This window comes from Arachis hypogaea, chromosome 14, assembly GCF_003086295.3.
Source record: "Arachis hypogaea cultivar Tifrunner chromosome 14, arahy.Tifrunner.gnm2.J5K5, whole genome shotgun sequence".
NCBI lineage: Eukaryota > Viridiplantae > Streptophyta > Magnoliopsida > Fabales > Fabaceae > Arachis > Arachis hypogaea.
Window position 1 is genome coordinate 140,950,238 of NC_092049.1, and position 19,502 is coordinate 140,969,739.

At 30.5% G+C, this 19,502-nt stretch overlaps 2 protein-coding genes across 3 annotated transcripts; one reads left to right on the plus strand and one right to left on the minus strand.

The window, feature by feature from the left end:
- Nucleotides 1-4,895: 4,895 nt before the first annotated feature.
- On the minus strand, nt 4,896-9,742 carry LOC112798061 (protein MEI2-like 4). 2 transcript variants are annotated; one of them, XM_025841216.3, is made up of 14 exons: nt 9,460-9,619; nt 8,753-8,895; nt 8,607-8,652; nt 8,426-8,509; nt 7,816-8,240; nt 7,562-7,720; nt 7,331-7,447; nt 7,095-7,243; nt 6,826-6,977; nt 6,140-6,719; nt 5,948-6,032; nt 5,764-5,832; nt 5,477-5,656; nt 4,896-5,379 (listed from the first exon to the last, which is right to left on the minus strand). In XM_025841216.3, exons 2-14 carry the CDS (start codon nt 8,828-8,830, stop codon nt 5,314-5,316), a joined length of 2,190 nt encoding a protein of 729 aa, XP_025697001.1. In that variant the 5' UTR covers nt 8,831-8,895; nt 9,460-9,619; the 3' UTR covers nt 4,896-5,313. The 2 variants fall into 2 exon arrangements, with proteins under 2 accessions (XP_025697001.1, XP_025697003.1); XM_025841218.3 differs by lacking the exon at nt 8,426-8,509 and having other exon boundaries at nt 9,460-9,742.
- A 4,304-nt stretch (nt 9,743-14,046) lies between these two features.
- Nucleotides 14,047-17,176, plus strand: LOC112798063 (trihelix transcription factor ASR3-like). The gene is made up of 4 exons (XM_025841219.3): nt 14,047-14,753; nt 14,895-15,240; nt 15,604-15,651; nt 16,542-17,176. The coding sequence occupies exons 1-4, from the start codon at nt 14,412-14,414 to the stop codon at nt 16,817-16,819; spliced, it is 1,014 nt and encodes a 337-aa protein (XP_025697004.1). The 5' UTR covers nt 14,047-14,411; the 3' UTR covers nt 16,820-17,176.
- Nucleotides 17,177-19,502: the final 2,326 nt, after the last annotated feature.

The following is a 19,502-nucleotide window of genomic DNA, read 5'->3' on the forward strand; positions in this document are numbered from 1 at the left end:
AAATTTTATCTAACATAAATTGTTGTTGTCTAAAAAGATTGGATTAATTCAAAAAATAGATATTCAGTCAAACCTAATTTTTAATACGAAATTAAATTATGTTTTATAATAAAAATAATAATTTTTAACACTAGGTTAACGCCTCAACTGTATATTTCAGGAACCAACATCCTATGACATATATGTGTCACATCATATGATTGTAGATGTTGAGTTATTTATTTCAATATAGCCATAATCCGAAATAATGGTTTTGAACCTTTGTTCAAAGTTCAAACATATAACATGGCGGATACAAACATACAAATTATTCGCATGAATGCACTTAATAGTTAATACATACGTCAGTACATAGTAGGGGTGACAACATGAACTCTATCTGTGAGTATCTAACTAGACTCAATCCGATCGGATAGAGTTGTTAATTAAATCTGCAGTAGGTAGGATAGGATCTGCAGACTGCAGTAGGTGCGGGTTGAGCCTCAATCCTATCCTACCAATCCGCATCTTATATAGGTATATATTATATACTTATATAATAAATATGTTTTAAGTAGATATTGAATAAAAAAATTCTCACTAAATGCAAAAAATTTATAGTCACTGAGAGAAGATTATTATTGACAATTTAATACGTTTTTTTTTTACATAAAAATCGGTTCTATTTTAAATTATCATCATCAAGTTATATAATAATATTGTATCTTTTTAGTAAGCCATAAATTAAAAACGAATAAAATAGGGTTAGAATATTCTCAAATTCGCAGATAAAATTAGAATTTAATCTAAATTCTATCTTACCGTACCTATTGCCATCCCTAATATATAGTGGCGATAGTTCTTATAAGTTATAAATGTGATAATAAATGGAAAATTAGCCACCCCCAACAAATACATAGTAATTAACATAATGAATGAATGAATGTAGAGGAATAAATAAGGATCGGAAATGGGTGGTGGTTGATGATGATGAGGACAAAAAGAAAAGAGATTTTGTGGGGAGTGGGCGTGCTTTGATGATTGATTGATTGCATATTGGACAACATGTGTGTGTGTTGTGTGTGTGTTAGCCGCAAAGGCCCAACTTGCATTGCATGGCATCATATCTCTGTTTAGTTTTGTATGCGCATGCATTTGCATGTGAGTGTGTCATAGACAACATCATTACTATTATTATTATTCATCTTCTTCTTTCTCTTTTTCTCACCCTACAAAGTACAAAATATAGAAAATTGATAGCTTACGTAAAATTAGAAAAATAAATTAAAGAAAAAGTTTAAGGAACCAATAATAATATAAGCCAATTCTTTTTATTTTTTATTTTAAAATTCAAAAAATTAAAAATGTGTTTGGTTTGTATTTTTATTTTTTATTTTTATTTTTAATATTTTTTATTTTTTGAATTTTGTAAAAAAAATAAAAAAAGAGGTGATGAAAATAAAAAAATAGTACTTTATTATTTTTATTGTTTGTACTTTTTTCTTTACAAAATTCAAAAAATAGAAAATATTAAAAATAAAAACGCAAACCAAACACACCCTAAACTAAATATATAAAAAATAAAATCGTAACAATCGTCCAATCTAATATTTATTTTAAAATTAATAGGTTTGTTCAAAATTACAAATTAAATTTTTTTTAAAATTAAATAGAAATTTTAATTATTATTATTACTAATAATAATTTTATTTGGCTCTCGCATGCCATCACTGTCCCTTCATGTGCCTCTATTCTCACTTTCACATCTCTTAATTATACGGACTAAGCTAGTCAACATCCACCCAATTGATTCCAAAAACCCTTTTCCATTAACTTTATCTTTTTTTTTTCTCCTCTCTTTCATAACATTACAAGATATTTTCATTACAAGCACTATCATATAATATTTCTAATAAAAAAACCCGACTAATTTAGTTCGATTCAATAGAAGTTTCATGAGATAAATACAAATCTTTAAAGGAGTCTTTTACTTTTTTTAGTCATTAGTAGTTAAATCCAAGACCTCTAATTAAAGAGTGAAAATAGTCTGAATCAATTTTGCGTTAGTAGATTCTGTCCTTTCTTTATTTTGTTTTTGGTGAAAGTAGATTCTCTCCTTTTAGATGTTGGAAATCCTTGATGGGCCAGTGTTTTCCTGACCGGTCCCAGTATGTCGTTTGGTTCTTTCTTGGGCCTATACCCTTTGTTTTCTTTTGTTTTCTTTTTTTTGTCAAGATTTCTTTTATCTGTTTTTGTCCAAAATTTAGTTTAAAGGAAGTTTTAGTTTAAACTTTAAAATTAGAATATTTTTAAGGGTAAAAAACTCAAATAAACCAAGCTGAGAAGTTTATTACCCAAATCAGCCAAAACAAAAAATTTTTCAGCAATCCAACAATGACCATTTAAATATAATTCGAATCATATTGATTCGAACTACAAATGCATGTAATTCGAAACAACTTGCTTCGAATTACATTTGAATGGATATGCATGTAATTCGAATAAAGTAGATTCGAATTAGAGAAGGGTAAATCGAATTGACTCGATTTGAATTAGTAGGCTCACGTGACTCTATGGAGTTCGAATCATATTGATTCAAATTATTCAATATTGGTGACACTAGGTAGTTCGAATTAAGTTGATTCGAATTACTAGTGAGTTGCCTATATAATGCTACGTTAGTTGGATATATATCAAAAAAAATTTTCACATTCTTACTTGGATAGTTGAATATATATCTTATAGTTGATACAAAAGATATTTACTGTATAATTTTATTTTTCTAAAAATATTTTATATATATATATATTTTGATGATTACACAATTTTAGAAATATTTAAAAAGTATTATTAAAATTAAAATTATATTTTTTATTATTTGACAATAAAATTAAAAATTAAAAATTAGAGATTAATATTCTGTAACCAAATTTATATAATTAATGCTAAATAAGGCAAGTTTTGGCTGTTTTTTTTTGTCTACCTAACAATATTAATCCCTAATATTTTTGTTAGGGTACAAATTTGCCACCACAACTACCGGCTACCTAGCAATATTAATCCCTAATTTTTAATTTTTAATTTTATTGTCAAATAATAAAAAATATAATTTTAATTTTAATAATACTTTTTAAATATTTCTAAAATTGTGTAATCATCAAAATATATATATAATATTTTTAGAAAAATAAAATTATACAGTAAATATCTTTTGTATCAACTATAAGATATATATCCAACTATCCAAGTAAGAATGTGAAAAAAAATTGATATATATCCAACTAACGTAGCATTATATAGGCAATTCACTAGTAATTCGAATCAACTTAATTCGAACTACCTAGTGTCACCAACATTGAATAATTCGAATCAATATGATTCGAACTCCATAGAGTCACATGAGCCTATTAATTCGAATCGAGTCAATTCGATTTACCCTTCTCTAATTCGAATATACTTGATTCGAATTACATGCATATTCATTCAAACGTAATTCGAAGCAAGTTGTTTTGAATTACATGTATTTGTAGTTTGAATCATATTGATTCGAATTATATATAAATGGCCATTGGTAGATTGCTGAAATAATTTTTATTTTGGCTGATTTGGGTAATAAACTTTTCAGCTTGGTTTATTTAGATTTTTTACCCTATTGTTAACTTAACAAATGCCTGGAACTCTTAATGTTGGGTGTGTGAGTATGTAGTGCGGGTGAGTGTAATAATATTATAATATCTAGAGTTGTAAACTGTCTAATTCATTTTCTAACTAAAAAGAAATAAGTATATTTTTTATTCTTAAAATTTGTCAAAATTTTTTAAAATATTTATAAGTTTTATTTTGTTTTAATTTTGTCCCACAAATTTTCGATTTGTATTAAATATATTTCTGACGGCTAATTTTTAAAAAAATTTAAGATCAATTCAACAACAATTTCATAAAAAATAACCCTCAACACAAGTAAATCAGGCATAATTTTCATACATTATTGTTAGCTTGGTGTAAATTTTTTTGAAAATTTAGCCATCGATGGCATCTTTTATGCAAATGCAAAATTTTTAGGACAAAATTGAAACAAAATAAAATTTAGGGGTATTTTTGAAATTTTTACCAAATTTTAGGGACAAAAAAATACTTTACCCCAAAAAAAATTCTCATAATAGACTATATTAAAATCAATTAACATTAGAATTATTTAACATATCTAAATATTTATTATAAAATATTACATTTTAATTATTTCGATTCTCTTAATCCGCATAAATATCCTTTTATATTATATCATTCAACACAACTTGAATACACACAAATCCTTTCTCTACCGCTTTCTCTTACCTTTCTAACATCTCAAATGCTTAGAAAAATCATTCCAAGTGATATACTAAATAGTAAATTCCATATGAATTAAAAGCTTAATTAAGAATTGAACCAAAGTTAAGCATAAGGCCAAAACAGAGTCAACCCCTTGGTCTATACCAGCAAGTAGAGTAGGCAATAATAATAATAATAATAATAATAATAATAATAATAATAATAATAATAATGTTATATTTATACAAAATTAATTACTAAATCAGCTATTTATATAGAATATACGTTAAAATATGAATTACATATTGAAAATGATTAAAACAACGTATATATTTTATGAGTTTAATTTTGATGCACTGATAGTGTAAAACGTGCAATCACATCTATTATTTTAGACGACCATTTACACGATCAATATGAAATGTAGTTATTTTTTCTACTGTATCATTACGTAATTGGATGTACGTGTAAAACTATTTTACACTAACAGTGCATCAAAATTAAATTATGTATTTTATATAAAAATACATAATAACTAATTTAATGACTAATTTTATGTATACATATAACATTTTTTATAATCACAATTAAGAACGATACAAATGTGTATGTATAAACAATGCTTCATCACAATAATTCATCAAAATTTCCATTAAAAAGGAAACTCAGGGTTGAAAATCACAAATGTTCTCCAACTTGACAAATCAAAACATATTATTTACAGAAAAATGAAAAAAAAAATGGTATAAGTACAATTCTATTCCAACTTCAGGAGTCCTATATATGCAATCTTGATCTTCATATTTCTAAATTTTAACAATTTTGGTATAAAAGTAACAAAAAATTCCTTGGCTTAAGCTAAGGGAGTTTTCCCCTCTCTCAAGCAATCCAAATATGAGGAACTCAAACAATAAGACCAAATTCAAATCACTTAGTTTTATAATGTTAGCATCCACAAAAATCAATGAGATGGTGGAATAAAACTAAATGCTTCCTTAGTTTGAACACTATGAACTATGAAATTCATGTTGCAGCAGGTGAGAGCTTGACAGGTTTGTTTCGAACATTTTCGCCTACCGGAAAAGGGATCTGTGTTGTTAACAAAGTTAGTACAAAACATGTTGCTTGCTTTGCAAGAAAAGAAGAGAAGTGCATAGTTTAATGCATATAAGAGGAAACTCTGTACCTGGTCGCCGGCATTAGGACCATCAGTGTTGAAGAGGATCGGCCGGCAGCGCTTGTCCTCGTTCATCAAGCTTGAATTCTGGAAGTGAGCAATGAGTGCTGCTTTTCCTTGTATGCGAGCATATGCTAGTGTTGCCACTTTCTCACTGTTGAATTTCTCCCATTTCTTTCCATTGAACTCCTAAACAGAATTGCATCATACTAAGATTTTTAGTCTATAGTTCTTAGAATTGGAACAGATATATATTGTAAATCAGATAGTATCACTTTCTAGTTCATTTGGCTAACCTGATAAAATGGTATGATCAAGCTTGGATTAGTCATGTTGATGAATGCATATCCCATATTACATTTATTCTGCAATTAAGACAAAAAGGAATACCAAAATAGACATTATTAATAGTCCATTTTTCAGTTTGGAAAAGTTAGATGACAAAGAAGGGACAAATTTCTTTAAGTAAATGGTACTTGCTTTGAAATCAATTGGTAGATAAACAAAATCATAAGCTCCTTTATGGCACTCATCAATTGCAGCTAATAGCATCTTTGAAGTATACCTGCAAGTTAACAAATATGTAATTGGTGAGAAGGAAATGATCATATGCAGATAAAAAATAAAAGGCTGCATAAAAACACATTCTATGAAATATATGACTACACTTACTTGTTGGGAATGTTCTTTATCATAAGTGTTGTCCTGTTATCTTCGCCATTTTTAATGCGTTCGATGTCAAGTTCATACTGTTTAGTGTCTACCGGAGTTGATCTGCCTTGTCTCCGGCTTCTAGCGCGTTCTTTGTAAGTACCAAAAGAATTGATCATGGGAATCATATTATGTCTTCCATGAAACATCATTTCCCTATGATTATGGAATGGAAATCCAACATCCATAGGAAGGACTTGAAGGTCAACATAGTTTCCCCCAAGACTTGGAAACATATTTTGTGGATAGAAGTCCAAACAATGTGTTTCCCCTGCATAGGGATGTTGTCTATCCCAAATGTTATAGTTGGCTGCCGGAGCAGATTGCGCAAGGTGGCTATTCATGGAGACAACATTGCTGATCATATGTGGTGGTGACCTATGAACACCATGAAATCTTGGTAAGGTAGGAGCTGCACAAACTCCATCAAAATATGAGGGTGAATTTGGCCATGTCATTCCAACATGCTGATAAGAGTTGCTCCATTTGTATCGATGGCGAGGAAGAGAAAGGCCTCCATCAGCAGTAGAGGATTCAAAAACTGAGAAAAAAAGGGTGAGTTTAAGTTTAAGTTTAAGTTTAATCAATGGATTGAGAATCATAGTTAAGTTACTGGACTTAATACTCATTTGCACATTTTGACTTACCACAATCATTCAATTCCATGGGGTGTGCATTATAGTTTGCTTGACAGAACTTCCTGCTATTGCTATCTAGCCTTTCCTGTTTTTCAATATTGATGTTCGTCGCGAACTCGGATGGATTACAAAGGACACCATTTGGAACACTTGAAGAGACCCTATGAAGCAAAGAGGTTTTCAAGTAAGGAGCATGCATAGTTAGGTGAAATCGGCTACATGATTCAAACCACGCTATTGTTTCTTATTATAGAAAACAGTTGAATTGAGAATAGTACCTTTTAGAGTATCCTATTAGGCTTGGCTCAACCTTTAGCATCTTCCTAGCAGTATCATTTCTGTTTAAAGCTTCAAGTGCTGCCGTTGCAGCTCTCACATCATAAAATTCAATCAACTTGTGATGTGGACTCTGAGGTGTTTCAAAAATCTGCAGTTCACAAAGGTTACACAGAATTAACAAATAGTTTATCTTGATCAATATTTTTGCAACTAGTAAACTGGTAACCAAACTCACCTCTTTGATTTCTCCAAAAGGGCGAAACATTCGGCGAAGTTCATTATTTGTAATGGATAAATCATATAGAGAGACAGCAAGAGTGCCCTGATTAATTTCTTTCATGGAAGGATCATCCTGATAAAATTTCCACAAGCAAGGAATCACTAAAAGAGTATATGAAAATACTGCATTTTTTCTATGAGATGCATGATCATATTTTAACAGCTATATTGAATTTCAGTGCCTAACCTTTGGAATAAGATATTGAATGTCAAACGTCCTAAAGCCGAAAAATCCATTCCGGTGAGCCTGCATTGCATTCTGGGCAGCTCTGATATCATAATATGATGCTAACACAAATCCACATTGCTTGCAGGCATTGTAAACTCTCTGAATACCTCCAAATTGCTTCACAAAATGAAAATCAGTTATCATTACCTTTATATATTAAATAAATAATGACTGCATGAACTATAAAAGTCAAAGAAAACAAGAACACAAACCTCAAATAGAGCTTTCAATTCAGAATCTCCAACATCACTAGCAACATTTTTCACCAACAATGTTCTAGAAGGGTGTTCTCTTGCAATTGAGGTATTATAAAGCTCGAGTTTCGCTTTACAAGCATCATCATGGAATTCAGAATTCTTTTGTCCAGAAGATGAACTATCATCATGTCCTAAATCCATTCCTCCAACACTAGCAAAAAGATCCTGTTCATCTGATTCATCACCAGAACTATCTTTAACAAAGATTTCATGATCATCAGTCAGTCCAGCTAGCAAATCGTCGTCATCGATAGGGAGAAGATTCCCAATAGTTTGAGCCTCAAGTTCCTCAATAGAATCAAAAACCATCTCTTCCTCAGATTCAGGTGCAATATTATCAACTGAATGTCCATATAGAACACTATTTGCAGATAGTTTCACTGCACCAATAGGAGTTATATTAAGCCACATCATATTTGCTACTTCTTCTATTCCAAAATATCTGTTACTTTCAAAATTTGGTATTAAACAATTCAATGTATCAAATCTCCAAAGTCAATGACTCATTTATAATTGAATTTGGTACAATAAAGCTGATTCACTAATCAAGTAAATGAGAATTTACATTTGCTGTTAAACAACTCTGAAAGAGAACTAGAGAAGAGGTTGCTTTCATGCTGAGTGGAAATTACATCAATTTTATTCTTTTCTGAAAAAATTTGAAACAATATGTACACTCAAGTTAGGCCTTGCTCCTTCATCAAAATCTATGATTACAGAGAATCAAATAGATTAGTAACACTAACCATAGCAATTAGATAGGTTATCTGATTTCCAGAACTCATCTTGCTTCTGTCAAGAACAAAAGATGGTAGGTTAAATTTCTATAATTTTGCAAAACCTCTCACAATATAGCACCATGTTCAAAGCTTATATATACATAATCACATACCATAGTGGAAGGAGAAACATCTTCAAAGGAAAACAATGATGAAGAAAAATTTCTGGAGTTCATTGTTTCAGAAGGCATGTTGAATAATCCAAGTAATGTGTAGATATAGACCAAGAAAATCTAGAAATAATAGCTCTTTATATCTGTTGAGCATAGAGAAAAGAAAAATAAGGCAAGTTAATCATCCAAATATTTTTTGCCTACTCGGCAAGAAAACTGCGTGTAAAAACTTCTAGAATCTAGATAGCTTCCGAATTCAAATTATGGATTTGGAATTAAATTATCATTGATACATGGATAATTTAAATTAATTAAATCCATTGAATATAAGATATACTACTATAGTTAAATATCATGCGTTGAAGTAAATCCATTGAATCAAATGCACTTGGAAATTCACACGTTTACACATTATTGTATTAAATTGAAAAAAAAAAAAAATCTACCAATATTTTGAAAGATCATCAAGAGGATCACAAAAAACTTAAAAATTACTCCTTTTCTTCCACCGTTTCAAAACAAAATAAAAATAAAATATTGAAAAATATATTCTTTTGTCCAAGTAATTAACAATTATTTTAACATGGAAGTGGTATTAACTTGAAGACTTTGAAACCAAAACCAAACCTTCAGAAGTCCAAATTCCCAAAACCCTAATTTGAATTTTGAAGAATGAATTGCAATACCGTGTACCAAAAAGCACTTACCTTTATTTGTGGGAAAAAGGGAATGAATTGTTACAACAAAGAAATGGAAGCTAAGGAATCCGTTTAAATACATGCAAGCAATAAGAGGAGGAAGAAGAAGAAGAAGTGAGAGAAAGGAAAACGAATAAATTACGGCATAAGGCAAGGTGGGAATTTGGATAAGAGAAAAAAAAAAAGAGAGAAAGGTAACGTTTTGAAGGGATGTATGTGTGGCGTGCAAGATTTTCAATCCAAAACTTGTTCTAAGGAAACCCTTTTTATGTGTTTAATTTCTTTCTTATTTGTTTAAATTCCCTGCATTGCACGTTAACACAAAACAACAACACCCTTCTTCATCTTCATCACTCTTTCTTGTTCTGAGCTACCCCATTAACTGAAAATGTGTTTTTTGAGCTTCGGTGATGTTGCCGGAACTCTCAAACTTCCGGTGAGGTAGGAAGTTATCTGGGACAGATTAAAAATCCGTTTTTTATTTTGTTCGGTTTTGTTGGTTTAACGACTTCATGATCAGGTGTCGGAGATGTTTTTTTTTAAATTATTTTTTATTATTTTTTAATGTTTCAGTTGGAAGGAGGAGAATATAGTTGAGCTTCTCAGCTTCGTTTGACTTGTCCCAGATTTGCATGATTGTGTCATTAATGTTACTTCGCTGTTCTTCAGCTTAGCCACATCAAAATCTACACAAAGAAGAGAAAAACAAAAAGGGAAAATTACATTAAAAATAATTATTATATATTTATATATAAATATATCTGTTATAATTCGTTTTTATTATATATTTTATATTTTATGTGTTTTATCCTAGGAAACCCAAACACTTTTTTGATTTGTGGTATTCACGTGTAGAACACGACACTCATCGATACTTGTTAGACATGTGTGTATACGCTTAAACACACTTAAATATCAAATGTGTCTGTGTATTCAATTTTATTCTTAACATGTATTTTTTATATAAGTTTAGAAATAGTATATATTATTAATTATTAAAATAAAAATATTTTAAATACTTTATATAATTAAAACAAATATTAAAAATAATTAAAAGATTAATTTATATTTTAGTATTAATAAAAATATTAAAATATTATAATATAACGTGTCTCTGTATCTTATAAGAATTTTAAATTTGTGTGACCACATATCTTGTGTTGTGTAGTGTTCCATATCCGTATCGATTTCTGTAAATCATAAGTTTTACATTAGCAACTAATTTGATAATTAGTTTTTAATTTTTATTGTAAAATACTACAATTAACATAACATTGTTAAAAAAAAAAAACACTCAAAGATTACGTAACTTTCGTGAGAATGTGTGTCTGTGTGTAACATGGTTAAGACTTTAGAGGAAAAAAGAAGGAACTAATGTGGGAATTTAGTGTGGCTAATTCTGTCATTTGCTTAATCACGTAGTTAAAGTTATTTTTCATTTATTATGTTATATAAAATATTAAATACAAATATTTATATATGACTTCATGAAATAGAGAAATAAGATTAACGTTTCTTTTATTTTATTTTTTAAGATGGAAAAAAAAACTATATTATATTTTTTATTTATTCCATTTTTGACCATCTCAATTTTTTTTTTTTTGGGCTTAGTCCATCTCGATTGCTAATTACTTGGTTGACCCAAGAACAAACACAGCCATTCAAATAATAAAACCTCTCTTGACCAAAAACAAAATAATAAATAATAAAACCTGCCGAGTCCAAAAAAAAAAATAATAATAAAACCTGCAAGTACGATTTGGGCCAAACAAGCCATTCAAATAATAATTAAAAGGGTTTATCTATCATGTGTTTTAAAAGTATAGATTAACATTATAAATTGAAATTTTTTTTTGTTAAAAATACAAAAAATTTAAATTTTTAATATATTTATTTTATATCTATTAAATAAAAATTACTAATAGTAAGCTTGTTATGTATCCTAAAAAGCTACGTGTTAGCTAAATCCTAATTAGAATGATGAGTTATGATTTTCAACTATTTTTCCTTTATTAATAAAATTTATCTATTTTTTATTAACAACAAAGCTTAAAACCCAAAGAAAAACAAACTTCTTAAAAATGAGATGTCGATAAAATTGGTATAAAGACGAAAAAAAATATAAGAAGGTAAATTAAAGAACGCAAGATAGCCAAAAAATAAATTATAACTATAATTGGTCATTCCTTCTGCACAAGAGTTTGCATAATAGAATTTATTTATACACTATAAAAATTATTTTATTAAAATTGATCTATCATTAACAATAAATAAGAATACCTTATACAAAACATAAAAAGACAAATAGTAATAATAAATGTTGTTATTAGTATTTTTTTTTTATATTTTTTTCTCTTCCGTCTCAAATTTTTTTAGTTAGCCATTAGAATAATTAAGTTTATTCTCACTTAAAAATTAAGGATCTCTCAATATAGAAGATGAGTTTAGTTGAAAATTTAACAACTAGATGAACCTTATGTTTTACCAAATATAAAATGTTAATTTAAGATTTTTAAAAAAGATCAAATACCTCTTCAATAAATTTTATCAAATTCAGTTAAATTAGTAGAGTCGTAAACGCATTATCAAGTAAATACTGAACGGCTATTATGGCTTATTGTACACAAATAAATGACAGTGATCTCTTTGAATTAACACTCTCATTAATTAACTTTCCTAATTCACTAATTAATTATTGCAATTACGTTATGAATTCATGTTGTTTGTATTGTTGATGCATATATTTTCGATGTTGATGTTGTATTAGTATAATTTGATGCTTAATCATGGAATTCTTCGAGAGATTCCACTCTGGTCCCCCATCATTCAGGTCCACACAGAGAATATGACCTGCTACTTATCCTCTAATTCATAATTCAATAAACTATATTCAGAATTATTATCGATCCTTCCAACTTCGTTCATATTTTTATGATGATCTTTCAATTTAGCTAGAATAATATGACTATGGTGGTTAACTAAATATAAAAAAGAAAAAACATAAATGATAGTGGATTAACTAAATACATTTATACATATATTATACATATTAAGTAAAAAAAAAAAAAAAAAAAAATATATACATATTATTATAGTATTTGCATGTTAGAGAGAAAAGTTAGTTATTCATAGTTTATTATCTTCTTTTTCCCTCAAGTCAACGCTATAAATATAAGGCTTTAACCAAGAATTTTTAGTTAGGTTAAAGTGTTTTCTTTTCAATGGAAACTCAGGTGCAGTTAACTTCATGTGAAGTTGATAAATGAGAGTCGTTAGATGAAATTTTAGTCAAATTAGTCAAATCATCTAACTGCTTTCAGTTATCAACTTCACGTGAAGTCGACTGCAATTGAGTTTATACATTTCTTTTCTACAAAGTTATATTCAATTTTCTATAGTTGATTTTTTAAAATTATTTTTCTAAAAATAATCAAATTAATATTGGGGGTATAAAAAAAAGGACATTCATTTATTTTGTGTATTTTGTTCTCATTTAAATGATTAGTAAAACATATATTTATTCATACCAGTGTTTTTGTGCTAGCATAAATAAATATTGACTCCACATCACAACTTAAAAAGAATCAATAAATGAATCAATATTAAACTGAATTATTCAAATTGCTTTTATATATGGGTCACACACACCTTAGAGAAATGGCGTGTCACTGAAAATTAATTATTATCCTTGATGGTGTTAGACTAGTGCCTAATAGTGGTACTACCTTAATTAAGGTTTTGTCAAAAGGTTGCAAACACTAAAACTAAAAGTGGCTTTAATGGAGGGTCCATCCATTAAACACAAGCATTAGCCATTAAGCCAAGTATTTGAGAGGGGAATTATTCCTTAAGATAAGAGAGGTATTGAGAAAGAAAAAAAAAATGAATGGTTTTAATCTTAAGTGGTAGGGTTAGCATGCCCTTATCAACACCATGGTCCACCTTCCACACACAATTTATAGGCTTAAGAGTACTAATCACTTTTGAGGTTACCTATTTAAAAGGATGATTCTTTCATTATTCACCTTTGATTGATCCCTCAGAATAAAAATTGGAAAATAAATAATAAAGTAGTGGAGTAAAAACTGTGGGTGGTATTTAACTATTTATATTTTTATAAGTTACATTGAACCACCCCTAAACATGAAGAGAAAGGTACAATTCATGTTTGAAACGTTTAGAAAATGACCTAAATCAGGAGTTAGAAAAATACAAATTAGGATTTTTTTTTTTGTTGCCCACGGTATCTCCTAGTCCAACAGGTTAAGAATTAATTCGTCGCGGATCGGAGCTCCATTTAAAAGTCTGCCGCTGGCCAATAAGTTGCTGCATGCACAAGGCGGGATTCAAACTTCCGACACTTGCTTAAGTGAACGAGTGAGCTGACCACTCGACTAACCCAATTGGTTATACTAATTAGGATCTGATAGCATAAGATAATGAAATGAAAGTGCTGTTTCAGGAATTTGATGTCAAACCAACCCAGCAAGTAACCTTTTGCCAAGAAAGAAAACCCCATTAATTTTGAAGAATCAAAAGATAAGGATACGACCCCCAATAAATAGTAATCAATTATTAATTATTAGATTATATCATAAACAAAAACCTTGTTTAGGAGTTAAGGGCCAAGAACCTATTTAGTGTACACTAAAGCCAGTGAAAATTACTAAAAAACAAAAACCCTTAAAAATTTAGAAAAATAAAAACACCCCAATTACACTCATAAAGATCGCAAACCCTTTCTGTCTTTCTTTCTCTCTCTTTTTTCTCTCTCTCGTTCTTCAATTTTTTTTTTTTTCCTTTTTTTTCTTTTCTCTCTTTCAATCCTTAGTCTTACGGAGAAGCCATGAACTAAACCCAAACCCTCTCTTTAAAAACGCCGTAACGGGACTATCCCCAAAAAACACCGTCAGAAACCGACACGTGCGAGTCACGTGATTTTTAAAACCCTCTTTTCCATTATGGTTTTGGAGGAACGAGTTCTGTTTAACGGCGAACACGACGGAGCCGTCAACGGAGCGCAGCCAGTTTCCGCGGCTCCAGACGGCGGAGATGACGGCAAACCGACGGCGAGGCTGCCGCGGTGGACGCGGCAGGAGATCTTGGTACTAATTCAGGGAAAGACCGACGCCGAAACCAGGTTCCGACCTGGCCGGTCCGCCGTAGGTTCGCCGTCGATCGGTTCGCCGGAGCCTAAGTGGCAGCTGGTATCGTCGTACTGTAAGAAGCACGGCGTGAACCGCGAACCGGTTCAGTGTCGGAAACGGTGGAGCAACCTCGCCGGCGATTACAAGAAGATCAAGGTGCGTTTTTAGCTGCGTCGTGATTGGATTAAACTCAATTTCAGTTCAGAATTGCTTATTAATAAAAATCAGTTATCGAATTATGCGTTTGAATTTGAATAGTGTTTCTTTTTCTCTGTTTTCGCAAAACGTGGCTTTAAGGAGTGGGAGTCTAGGGCACGGGATGAAACGGAGTCGTTTTGGGTTATGAGAAACGATATGAGGAGGGAGAGAAAGTTACCGGGGTATTTTGATAAGGAGGTGTATGATATACTTGACGCTGCGGTTTCTCCGGCGTTGGCGGTGATTCCGGCGAGTTCTGCGACGGCGGCGAAGGTGGCGGAGGAAGTGGAAGGTGGTGATGATGCTGAGGTGCACATTTATGACAGTAATAGGAGGGTGAGTGTTGGTGGTGGAGGTGAGGATGGATTATTCTCTGATTCTGAGAGGGACGAGGTTTTTGTTTCTGGGAATAAGAATGTTCCTCATCCTGTTATTCCTATCTCAGGTTTGAAACTCTGCACTTATGAACTGCTGCAATGTTGCCGAAATTTATTGTTGTTTAGCTGATTAGCTGATAAGTGCAAAAATTGTAATTTTTAATATCAACTACTTCAATGGTATGAGTTTTTTCAATCTTATTTATTGTTTATAGTAATGGTGCTGTCTTGTTTGTTTTTACAATGACTGTGGAGTTTTCGGTTACAGGGATCAGACTAGTGAGACTACACTATTATCTGTCATATATCAATAATATTGTTTTGCTAAGAAGGTGGAAAAGTTGGGGGTGGTATTTGGATGACAGTGCATTCATTCTCTTTTTTTTTTCTTATTTATTTAACTTTTCCTGCCTTTCTCTTCTGATTTACAGCGGAGAAGCAGTATCAACCACCCCTCCAAGGGGAAGGCAATGCTCAAGGTAATGATGTGTTTCATTAGGATGAATTGATGATAGGTTGAGAATTGTGGATATTATTTTGTGAAGGAATGATATCGATAGTGCTTAGCTCAAGAAACATGTTGATTGTTCGCAAATGAACCTTGTGTTTGTTCCAATATGGCTTGTGTGTTCTGGGCACAACATTAATGTTTTAGTACAAAGGCTAAATTGTACCTGAAAAGCTAAAACAAGGAGACTGGTTTAATGTGTTTACTCTTGTTCACAATATGGTAAAATCTGACCTCCTAAGTAAAGCTGAAATTCATCAGTGACAACTTACTTCCTTTTTTTACTCTTTTCTTGATTAGCTTTTTCCTAATCCAGACTTGTAAGTTACAATAGAGCATTTTCTAACGATTATTTATGTGTAATTAGTATTTGACAAGTGTAATGTAATGAAATATAACGTATGATTGTTGCTTGAAATTTTGTTGAAAGCTCTGTAACACATGAATCTTCAGTAAATGAACTTGATTTGAAACTCCATACATGTGCATGAATAGTTTTTTACTGGGATATTGTGCACCTTTGAAGTAAGTCATTGAATAACACTACTTGTCCCAGTGTAACATTGTATATTTTTGGCAATCCACACATGTTACACTTACCTAAATGGTAATCAAGTATGTATCTTATATGACATGACTGGAAGAATTTTCTCCACAAAGTATAGATCCTTCTGTGCATAAGCTTTGATTATGCCCTTACTTGAGCTCCTGAGTTTTAGCTTAAGTACAGCTTCATGTATAAGGCATATGAGTAGGATCAAAGGTTAAAATTTTGACCATTACAATGTTACAGAGTTAAGTTCCATGATGACATTGTCAAATAGAATTTAATTTGTTTAGACATTTTCTTTTACCCTATAGATGCTACTAATGAGAAACAACCAGCTTCAAATCCGGATTCTACATCTCAAGGAGAACGAAAGAGGAAGCGGTTTTCAGTTGATTCGGAAGAAGAAACTCTGCAGAGTCAACTAATTGATGTGTTAGAAAAAAACGGCAGGATGCTGCGCGATCAACTCGAAGCTCAGAACGTCAATTTCCAATTGGATCGGCAACAGCAGAAAGACACAGCAAGTAACATTGTTGCTGTGCTGGATAAGCTTGCAGATGCTTTAGGAAGAATTGCTGATAAACTATGATGCAACAAGTTCAGAACACTAGAGCAGTGTACATAAAACACTTTTAGGTACCAGTGGTTTTCATCATTTATCAAGAGTAGCTTCTAGAAGAATATGTGCAGCATTTGCTTCCTCCATTTCCTCCCCTTTTTTTTTGCATATCTTTTGTGGTTGATTACTAGCATCCTAGGATTTTACAACACATTTGAAAAAATTGGAAAAATTGGAAGTTACTGCATTTATTGTTTTTCATAGATTAGTAGTATTTCAGCAGCCAATAATAGCGGTTGTACAGATGATGACACTATTGAAGATATTTTCTTAGTTGTCTTTCATTTTATGCTCTTGATTATATATTGTGAAAGAGATTATGGTTCATTGAATTGGCTCATTTTACTTTATGAAGTGCAAGGTGAAGGATATAGCACCAAAAGAAGTGTTATAGACTCCTTTAATCTAGAGTTAAATTTGCTTTGTCATGTAAGCTATATGTAGGAACAGGTAGGTTATACATTTTTTTTTTAATTTGAAAATTAGTAATGAAAAAACAAAAGACATTAGTATTCTACTATTATTTCCACCTTTTACATGTTAAGATATTAATTCTTTTCTCAATCAGAATCCTAATAATAAAAGAAGTGAAATATCTGGACAAAATTTCAAACCTATCTCGGTTTTGTTTGCCACTTAAAGTCCCATCATTCGATATTAAACTAATCTTAAGTAAGATTTTTGAGTAGAATTTATGCAACAAATAATTAGTTTTTATACAAAGAGCATAGTGATAGTGAAACTTATTTGTAGAAGTGTTAAATGCATAGTGTATGTACCTATAGAAGTACATACTTCATGCTGCTTCCATGCTTAATAGTTACTACTGTCCAGCAATTTTTTTTGTCTTTTTGTATTTTGGTTTTTACTTTAATCATGTTTTTGGCTCACAGTGAAAGTGGTAATGCAACAAATATCATGCTTACAAGTTCTTGGATTCTTTCATTTCCTTACTTTTATGCATTCAGCTTTGATTCCTTGATGTATATTACCTTATCATCTATCAAAATCAGGAATTCATGACAAAAAGAAAATTCGGAAAAATAAGATGGTTGTATAATTGTATGTACACAAACACAATTTTTTGAGATATTAAAAAGTAAATTCTTGTTAATTATATATAGGAATATATGAAACAAGATATAAAATTAGAAGGTTAATACATCCTCTTGTCCTTTCCCTTTTGTCTCTATAAGTTTACTTCTTAATTCATTATCAGTACATAACTTGTCAAATTTATTAGTTTGACCGAAAATTTTAGAACGTCATACAACTAAGACTGAATATATCATATAAATTGGATTGAATTGATTTTGTTTTCATTTTTACTTTTTATTTTTTGGGATAGGAAAAAGGTACTTGGATTACCATATTCTTCCTGAACTAATTAAGAAGGGCAAAAAAAAAAAAAAACTTTTGCTTAAATATTTATCAAGATACTTGCTATTAGTTTCATTCAAAATTGTTATGCTTAAAGGTAAGTAAACCAGTAATATATTTTGTTCATGTAATAATATAGCTTTTAGTCCTACAATTAATTATGGAATAAGTCATAAAACGTAGAATGTTAACTTTTCATTTCTCAACCAATAATGATTAGTATTTAATAAAACATTTTATTTTGAGAAATGCATTCCTAATTCTTTTTCTTATATTCCAAGATCCACTTTTTAATTTGAATATGGAAGCAAAAGTGGTGTTGGACTCAAATATGGGGAATACAGGTGCTTCACAGCCATGTAGTGTCAGTGGAACAGAACTCCATTTGATAAAAAATTGATATTCCATTTTTAGTAAACGGAATATGGGGAATATGTGTTTGATCCACTTTTTAATTTCGAGTTCTCCATCAGTAAACTGACGGTTCGAATTGCATTTGATATTCCATTTCATAAAAAAATTGACAACAACAAACAATCCAGAGGGTCCGTTTTCTAGCTTTCGAAATTCATATTTGCCCAACTACAAGTCGGACCATGCGATTTCTTAAGCAAAATTTTAAAATCAAACAACTCACATGGTCCGATTTATATACTCTGAGTTTTTTCAATTTTTTAACACAAATCGGACCCTCCAATTTGTGTACATTGAATTTTTTTCAACTTTTTAAACACAAATCGGACTCTCCCATTTGTGTACTCCCACAATTTTAAAAAACACAAAAAATTACTATGTTAAAGTATATCATTTATTTTGTTTTCATATCAAAATTTTTTTGGCTAATATCAGTGAATTTATTATTATTATTATTATTATTATTATTATTATTATTATTATTATTATTATTGGATTAGAAGGTTCAAAATTGAAAAAGAAACCAAACATGGAGCAAACAAACCACAAAAAATAAAGATCCAAGATTTGTTTGAGGAGCATTATTGTTGGGTCTAACACAACACACACATATTGATTTGGGATATGCCCTATATCCAAAATGGTAATAATAAAAGATAAAATAAAAAATGAAAAATGAAATGAATGAAGATGAGAGAGCATTGTTATTGGGGTTAGAGAGTGGGGCCCAAAAGATGGTCCAGGAAATGGAGGGAACTGAGGTTTAGGCCCACAAGACAGAGCAGACCATCTTCATACACGCGCCATTGTTGCGCGTGAGAGAACATTATCCATCAAACAAGGTGTTGGTATTGGTGTT